Source organism: Fundulus heteroclitus, chromosome 15 (genome assembly GCF_011125445.2).
Source record: "Fundulus heteroclitus isolate FHET01 chromosome 15, MU-UCD_Fhet_4.1, whole genome shotgun sequence".
In the NCBI taxonomy this organism is placed as follows: domain Eukaryota; kingdom Metazoa; phylum Chordata; class Actinopteri; order Cyprinodontiformes; family Fundulidae; genus Fundulus; species Fundulus heteroclitus.
The window spans coordinates 20,480,215-20,497,040 of NC_046375.1; the positions used below are offsets into that span (position 1 = coordinate 20,480,215).

Genomic DNA, 16,826 nt, shown 5'->3' on the forward strand with positions numbered 1-16,826 from the left:
GGTCTCTCTTGTGGTACATTTGCTTAGCAGAATAAAACTGTCCATTGCAGCAGCATGTCATTTATAGTACCCAGAATTCCACAAACGCTCATCCCCTTCATGAATCTCATTGGTTTTGGGCTTTTAGGGATGTGTTTGAATCAATAGGCTTTCCTGGTGCAATGATTACACATTAAATAATTTCAATGAACCTTAAAAGCAAGAATTGGGTGCTCAAGTTTGAAAGTTATTGTGGATTAACTCAACTGTTTTACCACTTTCCTTATCAATGAACTGTTGTGTTTAAGGTAGATTGTTGGTCAGCTTTTCTGGCGAAGACTAAGTTCTTTTTTTAATATTTCAAATATTTTCAATAGGTCGGAGGTCAGTTTTGATTTTGGTCAGAGATCATTATCTTGCCAGAATACCCAACTTGACCCAAACTGTTACCCTTAATGAAAGACGTGGTTAGGCTATCCAAGAACCACTGAACCTCCATGTCTAAAGCTGATTATTAAACCATATAACCCAAATGCCCCCAGTTCCACGGGCAGCAGCGCTTCTGCTTGCAGAATAATTTCAAACACATGCTACATATTACCTAACATATGCATATTGGAGACCCTGGACAGATTGCCAGTCCATAAACGCATAGACCCCCCCAAAAACAAAACATATAGACGAAAAGGCATTTTTTTAAGTCCCTTTATTTTCAGAAGACTCAACTGCATCAACATGGCAAAGATATTTCATCTGTCACTCATTAAATATCCTGTATCCAAAACCAAGGCAATAATTATAAACTCATTTGGTGTTTATCCAGCAAGTACAAATGAATCATTTTGAAATACATTACTGCAGATCAGTCCATTTCAATGGGTCTGGGAAAACACTTTTTTCTTTACTAAAACATTAAAAGGATGTGAACCTAGGTTGTTCCAATATAAATGCTGTTAATTTATGAATTCAAATTTTGTAAAAAGTATATATCTATTTATATCACAGTGATATCTGTTGTTTTTGGGCACAGTTAATCCATTCCAAAAGCAAACGGAGAAAATTAAACCAATTTCTTTCTTTACATATAAGGTGCAGCAAAACGATACACACAGCTGCTTTTAACTCAAATCTCATCATCCTTTCCATAACTATGCTAATTAAAAGGCTTCCAAACAAGAGGCAGCTTTTCTCTTCATTATTTGAAATAGCTACTACAAATTAGGAGTGCAAACTAGAAGCTACGTGTCCTAAGAAGCATCAAACAACTGCCGTCGTTTCAATCCTGTAGTGCAAATCAGGGGATCATGTCTTGCGAGTCATTCCGAAAAAAAAAAAAAAAGTATTCTCAACCAAATGACATTAAACCCTAAGATTCCTAAGACACAATACAGACAATTTGCAATTGCACTTCACAGTTCACCAACAAGGTGATGGTTACGCCACTAAAACACAACGAGTAGCGAAATACACGGTCATCTATAAAGAAAAAGAATGCCTTAGACAAAGCCCCCTTCACACCGGACTAAGACCGCACCATGACGGTCTTGGAAAGATCTTCTGCTGTGAATGGTCACTAATTCTTCTTGAGTCAAGCTGACACTGAGTGTTTGCATGAAACTTGCGTGAGAAGATGCACAAAACCTTTGTTTTAGTCAAATGAAGCAAAATCTACATGATGGTGAAATTTTACAAACTGTTTTCATGACTTTCATTAGCGATTAGAGTAGTTAGCAACGCCAGAGGTAGGAGGTTAAAAAAAAAAAAACAAGACGCCATCTGTATTCCTTTTCTATTGTCTGCTGAAGCTCGGTGTCACTCCTAACCCCAACCTGATTGATTTTGGCTTTCACTGCTATGTTTAAAAGTCTATTCTGCCAAATTGAAAATATGCATGCAGTGCTGTTTTTGAAACATCTGTTCATATTATTCCCTAATAAGCGATCGGCATACGCTGCACTCCCTTTCAGGTAGGGTGTGCACACCTCCAAATTGTGCATTCAGGCAGTTAGCGAGAAGGTTGGGGGAAATTCTTCAGGCTGCAGTTCAAATGCAAACTTTGTAAAACTAGATTGGTGGCAACAATTTGATAAGATGGCAGGAAAAAGCAACAGAGAAAACCTCTGTATACCTTATGATAAGAGCGTAGTGGTGCCATTTCCCATTAAAATGAGGTTTTGTAAATTTGCAGTGATCCTTACGACTGTAAGGCCGTCTTAATCAGGTGTGAAGGGGGCATCAAAGAATAAAAAGACAAAATGAACGCTCGAGAGGCGTATACTTTTAAGTTTAAAGGCAAATGGCAGCTGACTATGAAAGAGCAAGGTAGTGACGTGAATGCCCAACACATAAAGTAGACTCACACACACTGAGTGAATTTTCCAAGCAACATTTAAAATGAACAGTGACCATGACCAGTCTCCTGAAGCTACAGCAGGGTTTTTTTTTTAATACTTTAGCAGAATCACAGCATGTCCAGTATCGAGTAACATTTTCTCCAGTTCTACAATCCCAAGCAGAACAAGTGGTGGAAAATTCTAAGTAGACTTTGGTCGTCCTTTACTTCATGACATACAAATCTGATTTGCATAGATTTGAAAATCTCAAATCAAAACTGCCTGCTGTCAAAGTACCCCTTTGCTATAAAAGCGTAGTCTCCTCAATTACATATTGTCTGCCTCAAATGTAACATGACTTTTCCTGTGGAAACACTATGAATGTTTTAAAGGTAAAGATTGTCTGAAAACAAATGCAGATATCTGATCCCCCTACCCTGTTGCTTTCAGCGCCTCTTAGGATAATTGGCCCATTACTCCACGTTGGACATGGGGTCATAAAAGCTAGTTCCCGGTTTCCACAAGCTGCCCTCAGGCTCAAAACACTGAACTCCCAATCAGACCCCAAATACTGCCATCTAGAATAGAAGCTAGGAAAAAAAGGTAAAAAATAAAAAAAGCATCATCTATTTAGATCTTAACAGCCAAAGGCGTTTTATAGTTGTCAATGCATGTATCTGCATTTGCATATAAGTATAATCTGGATCATAATAATAATCAATGAATAATCATATTCTCCTTATATAAACTACAAGTGTTTACTGCACCCTCCATCGTTGATGGCACTCCTGGTAGAGATGTGTAAGAAGCAATAGATTAATCCATATTTTATTGCAGGAGCACAAGTATGACTAGAATAGAACCTTTAATTTGAATATGTTCACACAGTGGGGAACATTTATTGATGTTGAGAGAGGGATCTTTGACTCTTCCTTCTTTGTTTTTTGGTTTGTGTTTTTATACGGTCGGGATGGAAGATTTTTCTGTGTTGATTTGGACATATTTTTAATCATTGAAACAGCTGAAAAAACCTCATGACCAGTCAAAAGTCCAGATTATTAAATTAAATAAACCATTGGTATTTCCCACAGCATCACATCTCTGGCACAGCACTTAACAGTGGGCATAAGTTGCTTTTTAATATATTCTGCCTTTTTTTTAATGTGAGACCCACCAGGGATTTTACAAAATCCCTGGTGGGTCTCACATTGGGTGGGTGGGTATTATTATTTGTGGGGCCTTTGTCTGACTAAATAAATGTATAAATGTTGGATTGTACTGAAAGAAAAAAAATATTGCAATAAAGAATCAACGAGTTAACCCATTGGACATATTTTTGCCAAGGATGTCAAAAAATGTGGGTAAAGTCCACCCAAATTCAACTACTGGAATTGTTTACTTCATTGAAAATGTATGTTTCATTAAAAATTAATTCAGGATTATCCTGTTTTTAAACTCAAATTACAAATTTGCCAATATAACGATACAAATTTGACAAGACAGCCCATGCTTGAGCAAACGTTGGATCACTGAAGAAAATTTCAACTGCAGGTCAATCTTAATGGATAGGCTTATGAGGAGGATTGTTACAGAAAGACTCTCACCCAGACTCCTGCAAATGCGCATAAACACGAACTGGCCTTGACCATCAACTATAAAACACCTTTGGTAGACTTAATTTGCGCATACTGATGCCTCTCTATCATCCAAGTAAATGTTCTTGCCACCAAAAGTTCACACTAGAACAGAATCACAGGTTAAAAATCCACCCTTGGTCCTAAATCTCTATGCAGAAAGTGACATTAAGGTTGTTACATGATCTCAAGTTAAATTCACAATCAAAGCGTGGTTTTAGTATTTTTGATTAAACCTGCACCAGATGCAAGCCCTATGAATGTTTCTCTTGCACAACTGCACTTACTGGTGCCAAGGAAACATTTAGAGAATGTTTCTGGGCCGAGCCGGGTGCCTGGGGGAGCCACAGCTCCTCATCTTTTCTATCTCCAATCGTTTAAACTTCCACAGCTACAGGTGCAAGTCCTCTTGCAGTAAGGGCTGTGACATTTCCCAACTTCTAAGTTTAAGGGCAGGCCGCTGTTTTAAAGTGACTGTTATGACATAGACCACCAGGAATCCGATCACCATCACCACACCAATGAACGAACCCACAACCGGAGCGTACGAGAACCTGCCGACCTTAGGAGGCACGGTGGTGTGGGTGGAAGTGGGCGTGGAAGTAGTTGGCTCCAGTGACAGCAGGTCCTGGACGTTGAGGAGAGAGCCATTGTTTGGCAGAGGCCGGATGCCCAAGATGTGGCACATGAGAGGGTAAAGGTCCACAGAGCGCATGGAGGTCTTGACATAGTTCTGGCGAAAGGCCGGCCCGCGGGCCACAAACACAGGCTGCATGTTACGCAAGGTGTTGTTATATCCATGGTTTCCGACTGAGGAGGAAGAAAACAAATAGGTGAGATGTTTGTGACAAGTTACATTACAGTTTCACTTTTAAGATGTTAAAGGCTAGCAGGTAACAATAGATTCTAAAAAAAAAAAAAAAACACACATAACAAAAATCTAACAGAGCCATTGAAAAAAAACCTGAAGAATGCAATATTCATTTGTGTCCATGTGTTTGAGACTTTACTGGTTGCGTAAAAGTTATTTTATGCAATATACTTAGGTTACACTTATGCCACCTGTCTGGGGCAAACATGAGAAGGTTATTTATGTTCCAAACTAGGAACATTATTGCAGGCTTTTAGGGGTTTAACATAAATGGACACATGGAAGTGTCGAAAGATAATATATTATTTTCTTAATATTGCTAAGAAGCTTTTAAAACCAGTGACTAGAAGTCTGGAAGCACCCAGAAAAGAACAAGCCTTCTTTGTGGTGGTAGTATGAAACCTTCTTTTTTCTGTATTATTTTAGAGGAGTGTAAGGTAGCTTGTTCAGGTAGATATCGGATGACTGACTGTCAATCCAGAATATTCCATTTCTTTACGTTTTAAAACCACCTGGCTGACTTCCATCAAAACATCTGACCCCATTTCAAGCTGTCTTCAAACATTAGAAGTTCCTATTTTTTGATAAGGTTTAATTTGGCTTTTACATTACTGAAATGATGGGTTGAACCTCTGGGAGAACCCTGGCCATTTTTCTATCCCTTACTTTTCTTTAATTTGTTGGGTGTCCTAAAAGGCTTCAGATTGTTCAATATTTCTTAAAGTGAAGCTCGGTAAAAAGGTGGTAAGCATCTAATCCCTAACCTACAGTACATAACTCTCTTCGTGTCTTTATCTAGCGTAAGCCATATTTGTTGGATGCTAACAGCTAGTCAGAGAGGGGACACGAAGACCAAGACAGACTTCTACCTTCTTAAAATAACTCCAGCATTCAAAAAGTCTTTGGTTTTTAATTGTTAACACATTTTTTAACCATTATACTGTCATTGGGTTTGCACTGGGAAGTTAACAAGCAGCTGAGGATTATTTATACTGGAAACAGAGGCAGAAGGCGGTGCGCCACCAATGATATTCCTGTATGAACGCATACCCAGACCAGAACGTAGGTTCCAGTTAAAGTAACTAAAAAAACATTTACTTATAAGACTAAAATATTATATCAGTCAGTTACTGTGATTAGACCACAGATGTTTAACATTATATGCTCCATTTTTGTTATGCGTATCATACAGGAATACCATTAGTGGTGCAGTGCTTCCTACTTCTATTTCCCTTGTAAATAATGACCACATCTGTGTAAACATCCACCAAACACAACAGAGACAACGTTTTAGAGGCTCATAAAATAGCGTTAGCATACAACACTATCATGCAATTGTGATTTGACTTGTTTTGAAGACAACAGAAGTGTGCTTTGTTACTGGCTCCTCTGAGACTAGCTGTGAGTCTCTGAAACCATCTAATCTGGATTTATACCAAAAGACAGACACTAAGAGAGCACTCTGCTGCAGACAGGCTGTTTACTTTTAATGGAACCTTGCTTAAAAATGTCCAAACTATACCTTTAACGGATCTCAAACAAACCTATGAAACAGACTGTAAGTTGGTTGGGGGCACTGATAATGAGATCTATGCCCATAAAGGAGCAGTGACTCCTTAGAAAACACTGCTAGACACTGACTGCTATTGTTTTATCATCTAAAGAATCAAACTATGCCACATTAAAAAGGAACTTGCTCCACACAGGACAGCCTTTACACGTGTAATAAGCAGACTCACATCACATAACCACTGCAGTCAGCAGGTCCTCCTATGAGCTGCAGGCTCCGCTTGGACATTTTACTGATTAACAGGCTTTCAACCATGACAGTGACAAGCAGCGCAAGCAGCTAATGTAGGGCTGCGCCTGAGACATATGTTCTGACATTTCTAATCTGAACAGAAGGGCCTATTTTTTTTTTTTTATTGAATTAAGAAAAGAGCTGGAAGGCACAGCGAGAAAACTCACAGAACCCAACCCCCACCTCTCCGTCAAACAGATCCTTGCTGGTCCCATGAGAAAATCAATCTGCCTGTCTTTGTTAATTACATTTGGTGTCACATCGGCTAGCTTTGGATTGGGGACCAAAATAAGTCACCTGTGAAGCTATAATTAGAGCAGAGAAACGCTGCGGTTTAAAGCTAGATAAAAAAAACTGTAGAGTAACAAACCAGAATGACATGACAGCACAGCTTTATAGCATTTTTAGACATACGCATGGAGAGTCCGGTCAGATTCTGCATGATGGTCCAGCCCTCCTTGGCCTCCAGGAGGATGGGCATGATCCGGATGTTGTGCTGATAATGGAAGTGCTCGGGAATGTCGTCCTTCCTGTACACCGCCATGTTCGGGTTGGCGTCTGCGAGCTTCCCATACACCTCATCGAGCTTCCCTGTGGGACACAGCACAGGCTAAGGGCCGAGTTTTGTTTTAACATGTAAGGATAGCTAAGTGTCCACAACAAAAGCATACAATATATTGCGATAAAGAATATTTAAATATGATGAGATGTTTACATTATGTTTTGAATAAGATAAGATAAGATAGGTAATGCCCAGAACTAAACCTTTATATGATATAAGCACAGAGGAAATGGGTTGCCAGAACAGTTTCTGAAAGCTGATAAAAAGACTGGGTTCATTGTCTCTCAGCCTGAGTCATCCTGTTAGTCAACAAGCTCTTACTGCTAGAAAGCAGATGCAACAATTAATGTTTTTTGTCTGATATCCAAGTTTCAGCTTTTGTAATGCTTTGGCCTGTTAAAAAAATTTTTTTTGTTTATAATATTCAACACATTGTTTCAAGTCTTTCAGATGAGGGCGGACATCCATCGTCTTAACCAGCCAACCCTTGCAGGGGCCAGGCAGTGCCTATCCGCAGCAATCACAGAACTGTTTATAATAGGAGAACAGATGATGTGGCACAATGGGTGTGAGAAGAGAACGATAGTAGAACAGGGTTCTATTATTTTTAAACAAACACAAATTGATCTGACGTTGATATTTTAAACAGTCCATGGCATCTTACGCTAGCGATTAGCACGGTTGGCGTCACTAACAGCAGTTTCTGTGTGAATTCGCCAGAGAATATAGACCTTAAACATAGCTCAGACATTTCCAAAAGGCTGCAAATATTTCCAAATCCAGCACGATCCAAGACAGATCCTGAAAGTTCAAAAAGATATAACTGAGGTATGCAGTTATGTAATGAATTCATCCTTTCTGTTATCTGCTGAAAGTATTGTTCTCTCTCAAAACCTGAATGAACCTGAGACGTGTCTACAGGCATTATATCATACAGTTCCCATAGCTTCATCTGGCTTATTCACTATCAATACCTCAATGATGCTGAAAATGACAAACTTTAAAGGAGCAATAAGTGATATTTCACCACTAGGTGGGGCTTGCGCACTGTCTGTAGACCATAAGATGTGTGACAAGCCATGCCTCTCTCTACCTCCACTCCAGCTGCAACCCCCCCCCCCCCCCTTTTACCCTCCCCTTCTTACTCATTGCCTTGTATGTGTGTGCATATTTGCAAAGGATAAACACACAGCAAAACAGCATCACCTTTCGGACGAAAATGTTTAGTGAAGAAGTAACTCATAACTTATAATGCTGTTAGTAAGAGAACGTTTTGATCTGCTGGGCGTGCTCTCCGCCATGTTGCTCTGCTGCTCTGATGGTGGCATTTTAGGGCAGGGAGTGCTGTCGGTTCATAATTGATAATTATATATATAAGAAGTTTGTTTTGCAATGGTATAATGTTGTCGTTGGTTTTCACAACTATTCAAGAAAAGAACAAAAATTACCTTTAGTTCTTCTAAAATATTGACATTTTGCTTATTTCTCCTTTAAGTCATCCCCTCGCTGGATACACACTAAGAAAAGTGCTGTGTTTCCATGACCTGGTAACAATTAGCGATGGTGCTTTCACAGATCAAAAGAAAATATCTAATTTTGGAGTCTGTTCAGGACTGATTCGCCTAAAATAAAAAACATCCATCTCCAGTAACCAGGTGATTTTTCCATGCACCTCTGAATGTATTTCCAAAAATAACTCTCATTACCTTCTTTGGGCAGGATTCCCACCACTGGACTCTTATCCACCCAGGTGTACAAGTCTCTGTCCACATACTGGTCCAGTTCTATGATCTTCTCGGGGGAAAGCTGTTCCATCCCGTGGTCACTGGTCACAATGAGGTTCACTTTCTCATACAGCCCCGCCTTTTTTAGCTCGTTCATGAGGAATCCGAGCTTCTCATCTATCCCAGCAATGATCGCATCCATGAGGGGGCTCTGAGGTCCCAGGTTGTGGCCACTCTCATCCGGCTCCTCCCAGTACAGAATTCCAAAATCCACAGCTTCGCCTTCCGGCGCGGAGAACCACTCGATGATCCGCCGCACCCTGGTCTCAAAGGAAACTGAGGCATTATACAGGAGGTACCGGGAGGGGAACATGCCATGGATCAATACATCAGATCCCGGCCACATTGCCGCTCCGCTCCGCCCTCCATCCTTCTGGATGGTCACCCAGAGGGGCACGGCCTGCTCCCACCACCTTGAATCGTACACGCTGTCCGTCTCCATGGAGAAGGACAGGTTCAGAGCCGGGTCGTACATCTCGTTGGCCACAATTCCGTGCGTCTCCGCGTACAGCCCCGTCACCATGCTGTAGTGGTTCGGGTAGGTTTTGGTGATGTAAACGTTCTCAACAAACTCCACCTTAACCCCCTCGTCCATGACGCTGCGGAAGTTGGGAGTCGGGACGCGGTAGATGTAGTCCCAGCGGAAGCCGTCGAAGGACACGAGAAGCAGCTTGGGCCGTTCCTCCTCGCTGTGCTTCTGCTGTCCATGGTGGTTCCGGGTGTGTGGAGAAACCAGGGGTAGAACCACGGCCAGTAGGAAGAAGAGAGGTCTGCAGCCTCCTGGCATCAGGTAGATCAGCATGGCGTGGCTTGTAATGACACAACCTACAAAACAAAAAACACAAAACCCTCTCAAGCAACGCATTTAAACGATTATCTGGAAGAATTAATTGAGACAACATGTAAAATGACAACTAGGGAAAAACATGTTTTTGTTCTTTAATGGATTTTTTTTTTGCATTCACTGAAACCTAATTTGGATTTAATCCAGCTGGCAAAGGGTAAACAGATGTCAAGTCAAGTCAAGTTTATTTGTATAGCACATTTGAGGGGTGCTTTACAAAATTAAAACATAAAAACATCAGAAAACACATCGAAACAGTCACTGGTTGTGAGACAAGTAACAAAAATGCAATTGTATCAGGTGAAAACATTAATACACATGAAATATGTGTATTAATACCAGATGTGGTTAACAGAGAGATACAAAACCACTCACTGAAACACTTACATTATAGGCTTAGATTCTCCATTTAAATTAACGTGCATGTTACTGGACTACAGCAAAAGACAACACCAAACGCTCAGAGAAAACCCACCAATTCAAGCCGCTGTGTTCAGAGCCACATTCAGGGTGTTTCATTCCTATTTTCTAAAATACATTCCAGGCTTAGTTATTACAAAAAAAAAAAAAAAAAAAAAAAAAAAACAAGAAAAAAAACTATATCCTCCAAAAAATGTGATCCACCTATCTGACAAATAAAATATATTGTCTAGGATCTGACAGTTGCAACATTTCTATAGGTAAAAGCTAAATGTCTTTTATTTTTTCTTTTCTTTAAATTGGATGTAGCGGCTTAATGCAGAGCAAGCATTTAAATTGAAAAGCTTTAATACATTTAAGACATCAGTGTGTCACACCTGCTGCTGTGCTGTGACCTTCACACCTGCGCATCATCACCATGATCAGCAGCTGGTGCCATATAAGGACGGCTCCTCCACCTGCACTACGTCAGATTGTTGTCTACCCCAGTGGTAACACTTGCAGGCCACTTGTCTGCTTGAGTCAAGTTTGACTGAGCCAGGTTTGACATTGCTAACCTGCTTGTTTTCTACCTTGTCCAGTTCCTCTGCCTGCCTGAACCTGCTTCTTCACCTACCTCCCTGGATTACCTGGCTTCGACCTCCGGCTTGTCTGACATTGATAACAAGGATTGCCCAACTGCTGACTGAACTTTAGAGATATTATTATTTTTATTTTTTTTTGACATTTTAAAGTTTTTTGAATAGGTGTCCTGACAAGGATGAGAATTTCAGAAAGTGGTGTTCATTTTATCACTAAAGCTAAATGCATAAAGCTCAATGAGTGCATGTCATAAATGCTGGGTGATGTATAAATATATAAAAAGGGCTGCAGTGTGTTGCTTATTTGGATGGTGATATTCAATTGCAATTAACCAATTGCAATTTAATCCTGTGCAATGTGTGTGATTTTTTATTTTTATTTTTTTTTGGCAAGCAAAAATTTCTACTAAAAAATGTGTCTGCAAAATATACCAGCAAAAAAATCTCCAATTATTTTGATTTTGTAGGGACTCAAATCAAAGCAATTGGCACAAGATCGAGTCAAGCAGCTTTTACCCAATCAAATATTACTCATTGGGTCACGTGACACACCAGTGTATTGGACAGAGGTGAGTCTCCTAATGGTTGGCTGGTTAATGGCTTAACGAAGATGAGTGAAGAGGTTTTTCTGTTAAACAGAGATTATTACAAAACTTCCTCCGGGTCAAAACCAGGGCCTCTGCAGAAAGGGCTGGTGCACTAGCTGTAGTTAGGTCGGTCAAACATTTCACCCAGTTCAATTAGACGAACAAAATACCGAAACTCAAATGGATGTCAATTTGTACCTGCCGTTTTGATTGGCTAAAAGCCGGCCGACTGGATCTAGTGCTGATATTTATGGCTTGAGTCGCCAGATGGTCAACAACTTTGCAGGCAGTTTTTTTGCAGGCAAATTTCTGCCATTGAATTTTTTTCAGGCAATGTTTTGCAGGAGAAATATTTGCTGGCATATTTAAAGTAAAACAACAAAAATCACATGCATAATTGCACAGGAGAAAAAGTCAGTGTTATAAATGTAATGTCTAAAAAATGTCTGATTCTAGTCAGACTATATTTCTTCCATACTCCTCCTTTCACATAGTCCCAATATCTCCACAACTCTCCCTGATCTTCTTACGATCTCCCGGCTTCTCATCGGCTGACAGCTGGCGGTATGCGCAAGCCATCCCTATCCCTCTAAGGATTACATATTTAGAAACAACCAGCTGACCTAACCTACCTTTCAGCAAACATCTGGTATATCTTAACTTGTGATCTACATCAGAGCAGTACAAACAATGAGTCCAATAGCCATTAAAACCAACAACAGCTGTTCTCTGAGTGCAGCTGAAAGAGGAAGTGATGCATAACAGCATTTAAATTATATGCCAGCCTTTGTCAAATGTGCTAGTAGCTTATATTTCAGAAGGAGCCAACAATAGAAGATATCTGTTTTTAAATCCCCCCACACACACAAAAAAGGGCTGACTGCAAAGCTCATTAACAGATTCCTTCCAACCCCACAGTTATTCCAAGTCATGCTTCGGGAAACAGTGGTATCCCAAAAATAGCTCACAGCAACTGTGATCTGTAATAATGAAATCAGTCCCTTCCTATATTAAAGTGAAATAACCAAAAATTGGGTAAACTTATCCATTAAATCCATATCTACATATCTCTGACAGCTCAGTGCTGCTAGTTTGTTTCTCTGTGTTTGGAGTACTATCCTTTTTATGCCTAAACGTTAATTAGGCTCGCTGTCTTCCACAGCTCGGTCTCTGAATCCAGATGTTCTCTCATTCCTCACAGGTTTACCCAGGTAGAAAGAGCCATTCGTCCTCCTTCCTGACTGGTGTTGGGACTTTACAGGCTCACCTCTACTGTCACGCCTGCAGCCCTGATCCGTGCAGGTTACAGCTGACAAGATGAACCATGTTAGTAGTGTCCACAATAGTGAGTGCCGGTTTTCTGTATGGCCTTTATACAGACCTCAAACTCTTCTACACTTTGACAAACCTCAATTATTTTGATTTTACATGATGGGCTTATACAAGATAGGATATAAGTGGGAATGGAAAGGAACAGTGTTTCATTTACTAAATATATAAAATCTGAAAAGTGTGGCCTGCATATGTATGCATCCCCTTTCTGATATGCCTAAATAAGTTCAGATGCAACCAATTGCTCTTAAACGTCACTCGATTAGTAAACAGAGTTCACCGCTGAGGTTACTTTTAGAGCGTTAGTGAAGAAACGGAACCATGATGGCCAAGGAACACGTCAGATAGGTCAGGGACAAAGTTGTGCAGTTGTGAGCTTTTAACCTCTCACCAGACAGCTCAATTCATCACCCAAAACAGCAAACCTGGGGAAGAAGGTGCTTTGCTCAGATTAAACCAATATCAAACTAGCCTATTTCAAAACTCTTGTGTACCAAAAAAAAAAGTAACACTCCATCTCAACCCGAAGAGATCATCCCCACAGTGAAATATGGTGGCAGGAGAATCATGCTGTTGGGATGCCTCTTCAGTATGGACAGGGAAGATGGTCTGAGTTGAAAAAGTGAAAGAGCGATGATGTTAAATACAGGGCTATACAGGAGAAAGACCTGCTCGGAGCTGCAAAAGACTTGAGGTTCACCTTTAAGCAGGACGATGTCCCTGAATACACAGCTGGAGTTACAATGGAATAGTTTTAAATCAAGACATATTTATGTCTTAGAATGGCCCAGTCAAAGTCCAGACCTAATCCCAATCCAGAATCAGTGGCAAGCCTCGAAAATGACAGCTGGGAGATCCTCTCTATCCAATAAAATAGATTAAAGCTTGTCTGTGACAAAATTCAAAAGTGCACAAGAGTTATGATGGCTTTGTAAGGCACTGAACCTGTACATCCTTATGAGCTAAGATTTACGCATATTATATATTTTGGAACTTCAAAATAGAAAGTTAAGGATCTAACTTTAGGTATTGGCAACATTATTAGTATTTACCAAACCTGTGTGTAACTGGCATGGGTATGAATCGTGTGCTGGCTATCAAAACGTCTTTAAACATTTTTAACATGGTTACTGATGAAAACTCATTTGACCAGAATGACCTTAAAAGAAGCAGCAGGTTGGCATTTAACGCATGATCAGAAATATGATGTCACTGGAAAGTAGAAATGTAACAGATTAGGTCGAGGCTGTGTCAATGCCTCCGTGTGAGCAACGCGCAGTTAATGAAATGGGATCAGATTGCAAAGTTGTTATTTTTATTTTTTGCATTCGTGCTGCAGAGCTAACCGCTAAAGAGCGCAATTTTGGGGGGTGTTTGCCACCATAACCGGGCACAGAAGCAAACCCGGTGTGCATATAAATGCGCCATCGGCAGGCGTTAAACCGGAGACAACCTAAACAGGTTTGCACGGGCGAATGAAAAGACTGCGCCGCTTACCTTATCAGACCCAGCCTTCCCCCGGCTGCACAAAGAGATAAACAGCCGGACCGGTTTAGTTCGGCTCTGCTCCGGGGCGGAAGTCCCGCCTCTCTCAGCCGGCCGTGCGGGAACCTTTCGGCCCCGTTTACTTACAGCCTCCAAAGCAGGAGCGACCCAGAAGAAGGCAGGAGGATGCGCGCTGCTCCCCGGCTGCTGCTGATGCTGATGCTGATGTTGCTGCTGCAGGTGCACGAGACGAGATGCGGCGATCAGCGGGTCCCCCACTGGAAGGTGGAGCGCTCCGGTCTCAATGACGTAATGTGGGGAGGGGGCGGGGGGAGGCGAGCGAGGGGTGGCAGGCTGCACCAGCAAAACAAACATGCTGTCAGTTTAACTTGTTGTCGTTTTTTGCTTCAGAAGAGGGGGGAAAAAGTTAAGTTTTCCTAATCAAAAATGCGCCTCAGTGATGGGACTTCAAAATGTAAAGAGGACATGCTTTAAGAGTTAAAGACCTGCTGGGGGATCAGACTAGAGGACGATGATTCTCAAAATTAATTTGTTTCCCCTTTAATCGGACGTAAAAGTCTATTAAGTTCATGTTAAGAGATTTTATTGTTTTAAATAAAAAGCTTTTAATAACAGCAATAAAAAGCATCTAATGTGACCAAAAGAAATTGTCCACAAGGTGTCAGCCAAGTTCTACCTCGCGGCTGCTTAGACCAGGCAAATTGTGCTATAAAAAGACATAGCATCTGTTTTACAGCAACATCATTTTTTAGCCTCTCTTTATCCTTTCCATCTCAACTAATTTGCTATACTCAAGTTTCCACTGTGTACACATCGTTTTAATAAACTTAGAAAATATACTTTTACCTCTTGATTTTTTTCAACCACGTTTTGTCTTGTTAAAAAAAACACAAGCTTTTATGCATTTCTTTATTCGTGGAACATAGAAACACAATTATCAAGAGGAAGGAAAAATCAATCGTACGTGGTTCTTTGTTTTTGCAATGCTGCATACACTCCTAATATCTCTATCCCAACACTAAAACCATGGAGACAGTTGGCATTAAGCTGGGGGAATTTATTTGGCTGTGACAGAGAAGCTGGTTAGACTTGATGGGGACGTGAATAGAGCAACATACAGACTAATCATGGATGATAATCTGTTAGAAGCTGCTAGAGACTTGATGTTGAGGCAGAGGTTCCCATTCCAGCAGGATAGAGGTCAAACTTTTTGCAAATAAAAATCTGATAAGTGTGCATAGTGAATTTAGCCAATAGTTAGTCAATAGGCTACATGTTAAAAATGCCGTTTGTTGCAATTACACTTGCAAGTGTTTAGGGGGTATATCTGCATTAGCTTGGCACAGACCGCATATGTGGACATCAAATTTCAGTCTTGCCACAGTCTCATTTGGATTTAGGTCTGGGCTTTCACTGGATCACGCTGTTCACATATTCCCTTGTTAGCATGCTTTGAGCACATAACGGTGGAGCTGATCCCTGCCTACAAGCCACTGATCTGAAGCACAGATGCAAATCATTCAGGTTTGGACTGAGGAGGCCCTCTCGGCTTCACAGGACTGTTTTGAACACACGGACGGGGATGCATTTAAAGCAGGGCTAGAAGTGAACTGAAGAAAGGCATTCAAAAAGCAAAGGACAAGTACAAGCAGTGCATCAAGGACCACTTTGACAGAGACATTCCACGCGACATGTGGAGAGGCATCAGAAACGTCACCGACTACAAGCGCAGCGACTAGCTGCTGAGCAATGACCCGGCTCTCCCTGACACCTTAAACAGCTTCTTCGCCCACTTCGACTCTCCAAGCAGCAGGGGACCTGAACATCTTCCCCAGCCAGAGGAGCACCATCAGCCTCTCGTCCCGCAGCTGCACCAAGTGACCTCCTCCTTGAAGAAGGTCAACACCAACAAGGCTGCAGGTCCAGACATGGTGTCAGGACGGACGCTTGAATCATGTGTGGACCAGCTAGCAGGGGTATTTCTTGACATCTTCAACCTCTCCCTGCAGCTTTCCACGGTCGCTGCCTGCCTGAAATCACCCATCACCTTTCCTGTCCCAAAAAATCACCTGGCTCAATGATCATCATCCTGTTGCTCTGACCCCCGTCATCATGAAGTGCTTCGAGAGGATCCTCCTACAACACATCAAGGTCACCATCCCTGCTGGCCTGGAGAGCCTGCAGTTCGCCTACAAGGAGAATTGCTCAACAGAGGAAGCTGTCTCATTAGCACTGCACTCAGCTCTGACTCATCTGCAGCTTCCCAACACCTATGTTAGGATGCTATTCATGGACTTCAGCTCAGCATTCAACACCGTGCTCCCAGACATGCTGGAACTGAAGCTCCACCACTTGGGACTATCTATACCTCTCTGCTCCTGGGTCAGTGACTTCCTCACCAATAGCCCCCAGGTGGTGAGGATAGGGAAACACACATCTGCCCCGCTGATCCTCAACACAGGTATGTCGCAGGGTTGTGTCCTCAGCCGTGCTCTCTTCACCCTCTTCACCGTGAACTGTTCTGCTATCCACCCCACAAACACAGTGGGGAAGTTTGCAGACGATACCAATGTGGTCGGTCTCATCTCCAAT

General features: G+C 41.5%; 1 protein-coding gene across 2 annotated transcripts in view; it reads right to left on the reverse strand.

Moving 5' to 3' along the window:
• Positions 1 to 668: 668 nt before the first annotated feature.
• enpp5 (ectonucleotide pyrophosphatase/phosphodiesterase 5) overlaps positions 669 to 16,826 on the reverse strand; it is a 46,717-nt gene continuing 30,559 nt past the window's right edge. Inside the window, exons 1-4 of one of the 2 annotated variants that reach the window (XM_012866707.3) lie at positions 14,226 to 14,531; positions 8,887 to 9,789; positions 7,033 to 7,209; positions 669 to 4,756 (exon numbers count right to left, since the gene is read on the reverse strand). In XM_012866707.3, the coding sequence (XP_012722161.2) occupies positions 4,338 to 4,756; positions 7,033 to 7,209; positions 8,887 to 9,766 (1,476 nt within the window). In that variant the 5' untranslated portion in view covers positions 9,767 to 9,789; positions 14,226 to 14,531 and the 3' untranslated portion in view covers positions 669 to 4,337. Of the gene's footprint in view, positions 4,757 to 7,032; positions 7,210 to 8,886; positions 9,790 to 14,225; positions 14,532 to 16,826 lie in introns of those variants that run through there. The other variant, XM_036147635.1, reaches the window with a different exon arrangement.